General features: G+C 45.4%; 1 protein-coding gene across 4 annotated transcripts in view; it reads left to right on the top strand.

Moving 5' to 3' along the window:
• Positions 1–12,830, top strand: part of ZNF667 (zinc finger protein 667) — a 35,929-nt gene that overhangs the window by 6,496 nt on the left and 16,603 nt on the right. For 3 of the 4 annotated variants that reach the window (XM_037745034.1, XM_037745035.1, XM_017546648.2), the window contains exons 4-7: positions 8,043–8,196; positions 8,344–8,435; positions 9,927–10,053; positions 12,495–12,587. In XM_037745034.1, the coding sequence (XP_037600962.1) occupies positions 8,403–8,435; positions 9,927–10,053; positions 12,495–12,587 (253 nt within the window). In that variant the 5' untranslated portion in view covers positions 8,043–8,196; positions 8,344–8,402. The remainder of the gene's footprint in view (positions 1–8,042; positions 8,197–8,343; positions 8,436–9,926; positions 10,054–12,494; positions 12,588–12,830) is intronic. The other variant, XM_017546650.2, reaches the window with a different exon arrangement.

Below are 12,830 nucleotides of genomic sequence, written 5' to 3'. Positions count from 1 at the left end.
GGCAGGTTATCGACCTTCTCTCATCCCCGTGATGCAAAATAGGAACCCCGGCTGGTTGGCTTGCCATTAAAAGCTAAAGGAGATGGTGTAATGCATATAAAGGATCCAGCACAGCTTTCATTCTCATCATTCTTAACTGAGGAGGTGATGTTGCTGCCCAGGCACTGAGCACATTCAACACACACACCTGAGCACGGGGGCAAAGGACGGTAAATGTGACTTTTTCCCAAACTCACAGCCCACAGAACTGACCCCACCTGGCACTTGTAACCTCAAAAGCAATGATGATAAATACAGTTTACCTTAATGGAGCAGTGACTCATATGATCTCATCTCATCCTCCAGCAGCCCTCTGTCCTCCTTTTGTGAAAGTAAAGGAAGGAAAGGTAAAGGAGGAACCAGCAAGGTTCAGTAACTTACCCAAGGTCACTCAGCTGCACACTTGAGAACATTGGTCAGCTCATTGTCTGGTGGAGGACAAGAGGTGAAGCCAAAAGGCAAATGTGCTCATAATAGAATGTGTTTCCCCTGTGAAGAAGTCATACCTGATACATGTGAAAGACACCCTCACCCTAGTTTAGTGGGTGAGGGAAGTCTCCTTGAAAAAGTGTTGGTAAAGAAAGTTAATATTTATTACAGAGCCATTCAGTCATTCAGTTAGCAGACACTTAAGCCCTTTCTGTGTGCTTGATGCTGGTCTAAGGCACTTGGAATACAGAGACTTCTGTCCTCAGGGTGGCTGACAGTTAGCACTAGACATAATAAGTAAACAAATTCTGTATGGTATTACACCATGATAAGAGCTGCTGAAAAAAGAAATACCTAAACCAGCTGTGAAGGGTAGGTGGGGTGAGGGCAGCTTGCATTACTAAATAGAATGGTTAGTGAGGTTTGCTGAGAAGGTGAGGTTTGAGCAGACAGAAGGAAGTGAGGTGGGGCTGTGGCAGTCCGTTGAGGAACTAGCAGGGAGGCCCTGGCATGGGGGTGGGGGTGTAGGACCTGAATTTGACTCTTCATGCTTACAGCTCCTTCCAGAAATAGGTTTTATATTGTCCCTGATTGAGAGGTGAGGAAACTGTGGCACAGGGACATTCAGTGGCTTGCCCAGGGTAACACAGCTGATACACTTGTCGCTTTCAGGGGGTTTGACCCCAGAATCGTGTATTTATCAGGAAAAGGAATGGGAAACTGTAAGGAGCAGCCTCGCCTTTCCCTTTGACCCTGGGTAAAACAAGGTAGGCTCCTGAGTTTCCTCATCATGAGGGAGGTCTGGATGCGCATGCACGTGTGTGTGCGCAAGTGCGCGTGCACCTGCAAGAGGGAGGCAGGGAGGGCTGCAAGGAGTGGCCTCACTGGCCGGCTTCAGCGATCACCAGCTGACCTCTTCATCTCACCCTAGCCCTGTAATTCCCCTGAATTACAGATGTTTTCAGCACCAGGTCACTGACAGAGCAAAAGAAACCCATATATTGGGCATAAGGACTGGAAGGACATGGTGGAAGGGTCAGTCTGTTCATTTTCTCTTGCTGCTGTGACAAATTGCCACAAACTTAATGGCTTCAAAGTATACTCATTTATTCTCTTATAGTTCTGAAAGGCAAAGCTATGAAGCTGCCTCAGCAGGTGTTCCTTCATCTGCAAGGCCAGCAGCATAGCTTCCATCTTGCAATTTCTTTTTCTCTCTGACTCTGATCCTTCTGCCACCCTTTTATAAAGAGGACCCTTATATTTATGTTGAACCCACTTGAGCAATCTAAGATTATGCTATTGAGAAATATCTATTTAGCCTTTGACCTGTTTCCTGGCATACAACTCTTGAAATCTTAGAATTTTCAGTGATGTCTGTGAACTCAAAATAACAGAGACAAGTCTCAGTCAATTTAGAAAGTTTATTTGGCCAAGGCTAAGGAAAGACCCATGATATAGCCTCAGGAGGTCCTGACATGTGCCCAAGGTAGCTAGGGCACAGCTAGGCTTTATGTGTTTTTGGGAAACATGAGACATCAGCCAATATATGTACATTGGTTTGGTCTGGAAAGGTGGGACAACTTGAAGCGATGCAAGGGGCTTCCAGGTTGTAGGTAGATAAGAGACAAACAGTTGCATTCATTTGAGTCTGATTAGCCTTTCACTGAATACGCAGTTTACATGTGAGAGGAGGATAGAGGAGTAGTCACTTATGCCTTAGTCTGGCTTAGTGAAATAGGGCAGAGGAAGCAATCAGATATGCATTTATCTCATTAATTCTGTGTGTCCTTTGTCCAAAAAGAATTTCATTGTGAGCAAATTATGAGGGAGGTATGTGTTTAGTAATGGGAGGCATGTTTGCCTGAAGCAGTTCCCAGCTTGACTTCCCTTTGGCTTAGTGATTTTGGGGTCTGTAGATTTTGTTGTTGTTTTTGAGATGGAGTCTTGCTCTGTCACCCAGGCTGGAGTGCAGTGGTGTGATCGTGGCTCACTGCAATCTCTGCCTCCCAGGTTCAAGCGATTCTCCTACCTCAGCCTCCTGAGTAGCTGGGATTATAGGCATGTGCTAATATTTATATTTTTAGTGGAGATGGTGTTTCCCCATTTTGACCAGGCTGGTCTTGAACTACTGACCTGAAATGATCTTCCTGCTTCAGCCTCCCAAAGTGCTGGGATTACAGGTGTGAGCCACCACACCCTTTTCATTTACATGTCTTTTGTATGCTAATGAGATGGCTGGTGGCTGGCAGCCCCTGGGTAGCTTCCGGATGGGGTTAATAACCAGAAAGACCAAGGCAGAATTAGACAGTAGGGACATCCAACTCTACCCTCCAACCTCTGGGGAGGGAAGAAAGACTAAGGTTAAGTTGATCACCAAGGGCCAGTAGTTTAATCAATCTTGCCTGTGTAATGAAGCCACCATAAAACTCGGAAGGACGGGGTTTGAAGAGCTTCTGGTTAGCTGAACAGGTAGAGGTTCCTGGAGGGTTCCCAAGAAAGGCATGGAAGCTGCACACCACCTCTCACGTTCCTTGTATTTCTACACATTTCTTCCTCTATTCTTTGGAATATCCTTCATAATCAGCCAGTAAGTGTAAGTTTACTTTTTTTTGAGTTCCTGAGTTCTGTGAGCCACTTCAGCAAGTTAATCAAGGCAAAGAGGGGGTCATGGGAACCCCAACTTAAAGCCAGTCAGTCAGAAGTTCCTGAAGTCCGGACTTGCAACTGGTGTCTGAAGGTGCGGCAGTCTTGGGGGCTGAGCCCTCAAGCTCTGGGCTCTAATTCTATCCCCAGGAACATAGTGTCACAATTGAGTTGGAGGACACCCACCTAGTGTCCACTGCAGAAATGATTGCTTGCTTGGTGTGTGAGGAAGACTCACACATGTGGTCATGGAAGTGTTCTGTATTGATTGATTGTTGTGGTATGAGAGCAGAGGAAAAACGGTTTGTGTTTTTTCCACTTTCAGGATAATCTTCCCTCGCTGCCTCCAAGATCCTTAACTCAGATCTGCAAAGTCAGATCTGCAAAGTTCCTTTTGCTATGTAAGGTGCCATATTCATGGATTCTGAAAATTAGGATGTTCATATCTTTGGGGGGCTGTAACTCTGGTCTACCACAGTCACTAATGCCCCAGCACCCTTATTTCCCCCCACCCCATTCCCAGGCAGATGGAAGTCAGGTATCCCCTTAGACCGATGTGGCCGGCATAGCACACCCTGCTAATTAGAGGCCCCTCCTGGACCATGGCCCCTGGACCTTCCTGCCCAGTGAGTGTTGCTAGAAAAGAGGGTTCTTGGATATTGCGCAGGAAGGAAATTCAAGGTGAGCCACATAGCACAGTGAAAGAAGCAAGTTTGTAGGAAACTACTCTGTTACAGAGTAGGGTGTTCTCAGAAAGCAGGAGAAGGAATTGGAAACTGTAAGGAGCTATAATTAAACCAGGAATGTGCAGATGTGCTTACTAAAGATAGGGCTATTTGTGCTATCAATGACCATTCATCTTTCATCCTAAGCCTGGTCATTGACGTTATCTCAAAGTAGGCTGCAGTCTCAGGACATCTGGACATTCTCCAGGCTTGGTGGGAGATGGTCTGTGTGTCCATAGATTTTCTGTAGTCATAATAGTTGGTCAGTTTGGGATGTGGCTATTTTCAGACTGTAAGCATTAACCTTAAGCAGGGGCCTTGTGAGTGCCTACCTATTCACTTTAAGATAGAGTCACTCTGGTTATGTTTTATTAAACCAGAGGCCTGGTAACCAGGGGTCCCTCTAAACAAGAGCACTAGAGTTGGGTGTGGCTCAGGGCACCATCCTGAGGGGCTGGGAAGCCATACTTCCAGCTGCCTCCCATTGGGGCCAGGACATTGATCATGTGCCCACCTCACCTCCATCTGGAGCAGAACAACTGTTCATTAGAACCTCTCTGTAAGGCTGATAACAGCTGAGGGGTGTGATAGAGGAGTGGTTACCTCTTACTGGCTTATGTTTCAGAGTCCGCAAGGCCACCTCCCAGGTTTAAGCATTCTCGAGGGCCTCCCAGGACCCAGCCGGTAGTCATGCTCACAACAATTGATTTATTAGAGCCAAAGAATGCAGAGCATTGTCAGCAAAGGGAAGAGTGCATGGAGCAGAGCCTGGGGAAGTCAGGGCCAGACTCCTAGGAGTCCTCTCCCAGCGCAGTCCTGAGTGGCATACTAATTCCCTTAGTAATGAATTAGAACAACACATACAAGGTACTATCTACACTGCGTGGCCGTTAGAGACTCAGTGTCCACATTTGGTATTGTGAACTGCTCACATCAGCATCCTTTGCTTGGCAGATACCAAAATAGCAGACTCCCAGAAGGAAAGCAGGGGTTCAACATAAGGCATAAATTGTGGGCTCCCTGCACCACACATACAGGGAAGTTGAAGGTATTCTTAATAAGAAGAGTTTTATACCTGTGTAGGGAACTCTCTCCCACCCAGGTCCTTAGACACCAGCCTGGGGCTGACCCTGCACACAGGACTCTTGGGAGACCAACCTCAAGCCTGCCCTGCTGGTCTTTGCTCAGCTTGTTACCTCTGACATGGGCAGATGGAGGGTGGCACACTGTATGGTTAAGAGCCAGGCATGCGGGGCAAATATCCAGGTTTGAACCCTGGCTCTGCCACTGGTCTACCTTATGACCTTGGGTAAGGAATTCCTTCCTCTCTGTGCCCCTGTCTCTTCATCTGGAAAATGGCATTAGAACTAGACTTGCCACCAGATGTGAGAATTAAAATGATAATCTTCAGTGTTGCTTAGCACATGTAGCACTCAACATTTATTCATCTTGTTAATAATTCATTTTAGTATTTCTATTCTTACTACTACTATATCCTACAAAGAGAGAAGCGTAATAACCTAAGCATTCTTCTGCCTAGCTTCTCTTAAATAGGACAAGGCCATCTTAGGATTCACATTTCATATCAAAACATATCCGTTATCTAACTCTGAACTGAATTTATTTATCTTCTTCTACCTCCACCCCCAGGGGGACAAAACGAACATCTGTAGAGGGAACGTCTATTATTTTCATTTTTCAGGCTGTATCCTGCTGTACTTCTTTTCAATAAAAAGTCACAGAAAGCTTTTGGGTACATTTCTGCTGTTGGCACCAGGGTATGATGATGGCATTCTTTGGAGGCATGCACTGGAACATTTAGGGATAAACTGTCATCATATCTGCAATTTTCAGACAATTGCTTTTTTTAAAAAAATGTATGAAAAATATTAACATTTGGTGAAGAGTAATGAGGCATTCATTGTATCATTTTTTTCAAGATGTCAAGCTTTCCACAATAAGGGGAATGATAAGTATGTCCCCATTTCTGTCCTCTCCAAAGACAAGTGTGGAGGACCAGGGAATGGCTGCAGCAGAACTGTCTAGGATGGGGTTTCAGCACACCGAGGATTTGGTTGAGTTAGGCAACGAGTGTTTATTGAGCACCTGCTCTGTTCTAGGTAGGTTCTCAGCCTTGGGAGTAGAGCGGGGAGCAAAACAAAGTCTCTGCTTTCCAGCTCAGGTCATTGTGTGTGTGTAGGGAGAGGGGAGGTACTAACCACATAGACACCCACACAAACAAGCTGTTTTTCAGAAAGTGGTACATGCTATGAGGAAAATGGAACAATACAATAATACACTGCCCTACAGAAAGATAATGTGAGGCAGGCACATCATTTTAGATTTTCCAGCAGCTACATTGAAAAGGGTAAAAAGCAACAAATTTATCAGTAATGTTTTTGTTTGTTTGTTTGCTTTGTTTTTGAGACAGGGTCTCACTCTGCTACCCAGGCGGGACTGCAGTGGCATGATCTTGGCCCACTGAAACCTCTGCCTCCCAGGCTCAAGCAGTCCATCTCAGCCTCCCAAGTAGCTAAGAGTACAGGCACACACCACCATACTCAGCTAATTGTTTAATATTTTCAGAGATGGGGTCTCACTACATTGCCCTCGAACTCTTGGTTGCTAAGAAGATTGCCTAAGGTTGCTCTCGAACTCTTAGGCTCAGGTGATCCTCCTGCCTCAGCCTCAGAGCAGTGGGATTACAGACATGAGCCACTGTGCCTGGCCCATTGCAGTTAATTTTAATAATATATTATATTTAACTGACTATATCCAAAATATTAACATTGTAACATGTAGCCAGTATAAACAATTATCAATGAAATAGTTATTTTTTCATACTAAGTCTTTGAAATCTGATACAAGTTTTATACACACGTCCATCTAGACCCTTAATTTTCAATGAAGATACCTGATCTGTACTTCATTTCATAAAACCTTTGGAAAAGTAGAGTCACATACCCAAGTTGTTCCAGACATACTTTAAAGTTTTATAGTAACCAAATTCAGTATCAGTTTTTCATTTTAAATTCACAGTAAATTACTTTTAATAATTTTAGCAATAGTTTTAAATTTTATTTTATTATGGTTTTAATAGTGAATTGATTGGAATGAAAATGAGTTCCAGGCTGGGCACGGTTGCTCATGTCTGTAATCCCAGCACTTTGGAAAGCCTAGGCAGGCTGATTGGTTGAGCCCAGGAGTTTGAGACCAGCCTGGGCAACATGCCAAACTCTGTTTCTGAAAAATACAAAAATTAGCTGGATGAGGTGGCAGGTACCTGTGGTCCCAGCTATTTGGAAGGCTGAGGTGGGAGGATTGCTTGAGCCCAGGAGGTTGAGGCTGCAGTGAGCTGAGATCACACTACTGTGCTCCTGCCTGGGCACCAGAGCAAGACCCTGTCTCAAAAAAGAAAAAGGAAAAAGGAAGAAAAGAAAATGAGTTCCTCAGTTGCACTAGTGTTATTTCCTGTGCCCAGTTTTCACATGTGGCTAGTGGCATTCACATTAGACAGCATAGGTATAGGGCAGAGATTCTTTTATATGGGTAGATCGAAGGACCCCTTCAAGGAGGTGATCTGACCCTCCTCCTCTCCACCCACCCTAGTCATGCCACCAACGTTTCCGCCAGATTTCTGCAAAGCTACCTACCGAGTCCTCTCCTCACTCCTGTTCTCTCTCCTGACACACAGTTTATTCACTATATAGACACAGCCAATTTTTTTGTTAACTGTTAAGTCGATGGTGTCACTCCCCTACTCAGCTCCCCTACCTCCCCCAGTGATGTCACACTTTGGATCAGATCCAAGCTGCTCAGCACCGCTTCCATGATCTGGCCCCTCCTGCCTTAGCCCACCCTCCCCACTGCACTCACTCTGCCTCAGTACACAGACCTTGTTCTCCTCACACCAAGCCTGCACCCAGCCAGGACCCTGGCACCTGCAGTGCCTCTACCTGGAATGCTCTTCCCCTAGCACCCACATGACTCACGCTCTCACATTTGGACCTCAGCTTCATGTGGCCTCCTCGGAAGCACCTTCCCTGACCATCCCACTACTCTCTAACCCCTGCCCTGGCCTGTTTATTCTTCATAGCAATGACCGTTACTATCATTGTGCTTTATATGGACTTGCCTCCCCTACTGGAATGAAAGGTGCTTGGGAGCTGGCACTCTTCCACCCTTAACTCACTGTTCTCTCTCCAGCACCTGGGACAGCTGGACACCTAGTGGGTGCTCAGTAAATACTTGTCAAATGGATGGCCAGAGGTCTGTACAGTCCTCATTTACCTCCTGATCAAGAACCTGCTGGGATCTTAGGCATGAAAGTGTTGGCCGCGCCCTTCCTGACTGTGAGAGCGTGAGGGGACCAGGAATGCTCAAGATGTTCTGACAGCGGTGTGTGCATGCGTGCATGTGTCCATGTGTCTGTCCAGGTTAGGGGCCTGTGGACTCTGACACTGCCCAAAAGGTCCAGTTGGCCTCATGACCTTTCTTCTCCCCACAGCCCTGCCTTACCAGCTCTCTGCCCCTCTCTGAGTGTGGACCCTCAAGCAGGAGGAAAGGATGCCTGCTGCACGGGGGAAATCCAAATCCAAGGTAAGTGGCAGTTTCTCTTTCTTCAGGAATATCCCATCGTGTCTTGTGAGATGTTGACCATTCGCTTTCCTTTTATGGAGACATGTTGCCTAGTGGAGATCCATCCAATGCCTAGTCCTTGGTTTTCTCCCATTGCCATGGGGAGAAGAGCCTGAGAAGGGTTCAGCAGCCAGGAAACTACCCAGCAGGCATCTCTCCATTCCCCAGTGTGAACTTGGCCACTCGCCTGTTGGTTCAGCATTTCCAGGGGCTTTGCCAGTGCCAGGAGAAATTCCCTCCCCAGGAGAAATGTCCTCCCTGGAGAAAGATGAGAGCCACTGTGATTTCTCAGCATGGAAATGAATGCCCAGGTGGGACCTGCAGTAGCAGAGAGGATTTGACATGTGCCCTGGAGTTAGTCTTGTTGTATGCTTTTGTTTCTTTTTTTAAAACCCATATTTACATGGAGGAAATCTCTCTAGCTAAGGTCCCAAGACTGAGAAGCACCACATAGTCCTGTTATTCCATTGAGTGCATTGGCGCAGTGAGGTGGTATGGGCAGCCTCCTGTGGTCAGCATGCTCCACCACTGTCAATCATTGAGCATTTTTTACAACAGCAACTCAAATGCAGTTTCCCATAACAAGCGTGTTTGCTTTCAGGTATGTGTATTACTTCCTCCTTGCTGCTGTAACAGATTAGCTGCAAGCTTGGCAGCTCAAAACAGCATGTGTTTGTTATCATGCAGTTTTGTGGGTTGGCGCCCAGGCACAACATGATTTAGCTGAGTCATCTGCTTTGGAGGGCACAGGGCTGAAATCAAGGTGTTGGCCGGCTGTATTCTCATTTGGGTCTCAGGTCCTCTTCCAAGCTTGCCGGTTAGTGGGCAGATTCACTTCCTTCTCACATTTTCCACCTGACCCTTATTTTTCATTTTCAAGACAGCAAGAACTAATAACCCACTGGCCAGGTCAAGTCCAAGATAATCTGCCTATTTTAAAGTCTTCTTATGTTAAGGTCAAGTGATCAGTGACCTTGATTATACCCTCAAAGAACCTTTTGTCATGTGTAACATACTCATATGCTCCTTGGAGAGCATGTGGTTAGGAGATTAAATCTGGAGCCACACTGTCTGGATTGAACCCTAGCTTCTCCATTTACTAGCTGTGAGACTTGCAGTAAGTTTTCTCACCCCTCTGGGCCTCAATTTCCTCATCTGTAACATACTGTGATTCCGTTGCTAGTGCCTCTAGAAAAATGCCTTGCCTTTGTAAATGCCTGGTAGATCTAGGTTGCCACGTATTTTTAATGCAAGATAATTTTAGTAACAGCTGTGTCTTATATTGTATTTTATTTAATTTCTTAATATGCCCCTTTTGGCCTCAGAACCCTGAATGCTTCCTGAATGATTCTTGTACCTCATGTCTTCCATGTTTAAGATACGTGTACCGTTTCCCCCAGTCACATGGAAGCATGAGCCCATGGTGAATGGACATTTGATTTTTCATTTCAGGCACCTATAACATTTGGGGACTTAGCCATCTACTTCTCCCAGGAGGAGTGGGAATGGCTGAGCCCCATTCAGAAGGATTTGTATGAAGATGTCATGTTGGAGAACTACCGGAACCTGGTCTCGCTTGGTAAGGCTCTTCTTCCCCCACAGTCCAGAACCAGCCTGTTGAGGGAGTTGCACCACTCTGGGTCTAATCAGGAAAATGGAAGGCACTACAGTTTCTTTCTTTCTTTTTTTTTTTTTGAGATGGAGTCTTGCTCTGTTGCCCAGGCTAGAGTGCAATGGCATGATCTTAGCTCACTGCAACCTCTGCCTCCCGGTTTCAAGCTATTTTTCTGCCTCAGCCTTCTGAGTAGCTGGGACTATAGGCACGTGCTACAACGCCCAGCTAATTTTTGTGTTTTTAGTAGGGATGGGGTTTCACCATATTGGCCAGACTGCTCTTGAATTCCTGACCTCATGATCTACCCACCTCAGCCTCCCAAAGTGCTGGGATTATAGGTGTGAGCCACCGTGCCTGGCCTGCATTTTTTTAAAGATCTTTTTTGAGATATAATTTATATACAGTTTACCCATAAAAAGTGCACAATTGCATGATTTTTATAATAGTGTATTCAGAGTTATGCATCCATCACCACAATTAATTATATTTTCATTATTCCCACTCAAAAACCCAGTACCCGTAAGTAATCACTCTTCATCTCCCTCAACCACTCATCCCCCCAGATTAGGTAACTACTAGTCCACTTTCTATCTCTATGGATTTGCCCGTTCTGGACCTTTCATACATGTGAAATCATAAATATGTGGCTTCTTTCATTTATAATGTTTTTGAGGTTTATCACATTGTAGTATGTGCCAATACTTCATTCCTTTTCATTGACAAATATGTATTGTATGGATAGACCTCATTGTGTTTATCCATTCATTAGTTAATTGATGGGCAGTTGGGTTGTTTTCACTTGCTGGTTTCACTCTGGTTATTTTGATATGCTGCTATGAACATATACAAGTTTTTTTTTGTGGATGTATGTTTATTTTTCTTGGGTATATACCTAGAGGTAGAATTGCTGAGTCATATGGAAACTCTGTAGGTAACTTTTGAGTTCTTTTGATAGAATATAAGGAATTAATTTAAGAGCTGTTGTTAAAAGGTGAATAGTGGACATTGATGTAACACAGAGATAGTAACTGTAGGAAGCTGCCACCATCCCTGGGGTTGGAGGGACAAAGAGAATAATTTAGGGTTTTTAGGACTTCAAGGAAGGTCCCCTCAGATCTGGAACTCAGACTTCTAAAGGAGGGGGAAGTGTGCTGCCTACTATGTTTATACTTCTAAGGGGCCAGATGAAACTGGTTCTGAGAGTACAGAACTAAAAAAACTCCAGACATTGAAACCAAAAAGCCCCTGCTGGTGGATGTGGACAGGAAGCAGCTGGTGACACAGAAGTGAAGATAGCAAAGCCCTAGCCCTGGGACCACAGAAGAGATCATAGAAGGGCAGGAGTCTGGAGCAGAAAGACAGTAACTTCCTAACCAGCCTCAGGAGTTTCTGATTCAATTCTCAGGAAAATAGTTTGCTTTGTAGAGTTAAAATTTAACAACTCTACTGGCTGTAACTGAGATTTCTGCATCTCTGTGTGAGATTTAAACAACCAAACTCAATACCGCATACTCTAACACCAGATGTTTAGGGGCTTTCCCACACACACCAAACAGTTCTCCAGCAGACTCCAGCTGGGTGTCCTCCAATTCAGTTCAATTCTGACACTGTCTACCTGGAGATAGTGTCAGATCTCACAGGGTAAGGGCCCAGTCCCACGAGACTGTCCCCTACTTGAGACGCCAGTTGCATGTCCAGGCCTCTGGAACTTCCAAATGACCAACTCTAAATTAGGGGATTCCCATGACCCTCTCCTCAGGTTCAGTCATTTGCTAGAACTCAGAGAGTCACTTTACTTATGCTTACCAGCTTAGTATAAAATGTATTACAAAGGATACAGTTGAACAGCCAGATGCAAGAGTACAGAGGGCTAGGTATGGGGGGAGGGGCAAGAGCATGCACCGCTACTGTACCACCCTTCACATGGTCAGCAACCCTGAGGCTCTCCAAACCCAGTGCACAGAGTTTTTAAGGAGGCTTCAGGTAGGCATAGTTGATTAAATCATTGGCCATTAGTGATAGGCTCAAACTCCAGCCCCTGTCCTCTCCTCAGAGGTCAGGCAGTGGGCTGAAAGTTCCAACCCTCTAATCACATGATTGGCAACCAGCCTCTGTCTGAAAGCTGTCCAGAAGCTCCCAGCCACAGTTTTCTCTTAACAGATGAAAGACACATATGCGGGAGATTCCAAGGGTTTGAGGAGCTGTGTGCCAGGAAACAGGGATGAAAACCAAATACCTATTTCTTATTACAAATCACAGTATCACATTCCCCATTCTCCAGCTGCCCTTCACATCCTGTATGCTCTTTCATGCTGCTAAACCACATTCTTGTTGATACAGGGCGTGGCTCTGACTTCCCTGGTGCGCACATTTATAGTCAGTTTCCATGTTTGTCCAACATACAGGTCTTTCCTTTCGGAGACCAAATGTGATCACCTTATTGGAGAAAGGGAAAGCGCCCTGGATGGTAGAGCCAGCAAGAAGACGCCGGGGTCCTGGTGAGTGACAAGAGAACTAAGGCATATGTCTCAGTCCACTGGGGCTGCTATAACAGAATTCCATACACTAGATGACTTACAAACAATAGAAATCTACTTCTCACATTGATGGAGACTGAGAAGTCCAAGATTGATGCATGAGCTGATTCAGTGTCTGGTGAGGGCCGTTTCCTGATTCATAGATGGCACCTTCTTGCTGTGTATGTACGTGGAGGAAGGAGTAAGGGAACTCTCTGAGAGAGA

Source organism: Cebus imitator, unplaced genomic scaffold, assembly GCF_001604975.1.
Source record: "Cebus imitator isolate Cc_AM_T3 unplaced genomic scaffold, Cebus_imitator-1.0 Scaffold190, whole genome shotgun sequence".
Taxonomy (NCBI): Eukaryota; Metazoa; Chordata; class Mammalia; order Primates; family Cebidae; genus Cebus; species Cebus imitator.
Note: the sequence above shows the minus strand (reverse complement) of the source record. Positions and strands in the feature narration are given on the sequence as shown.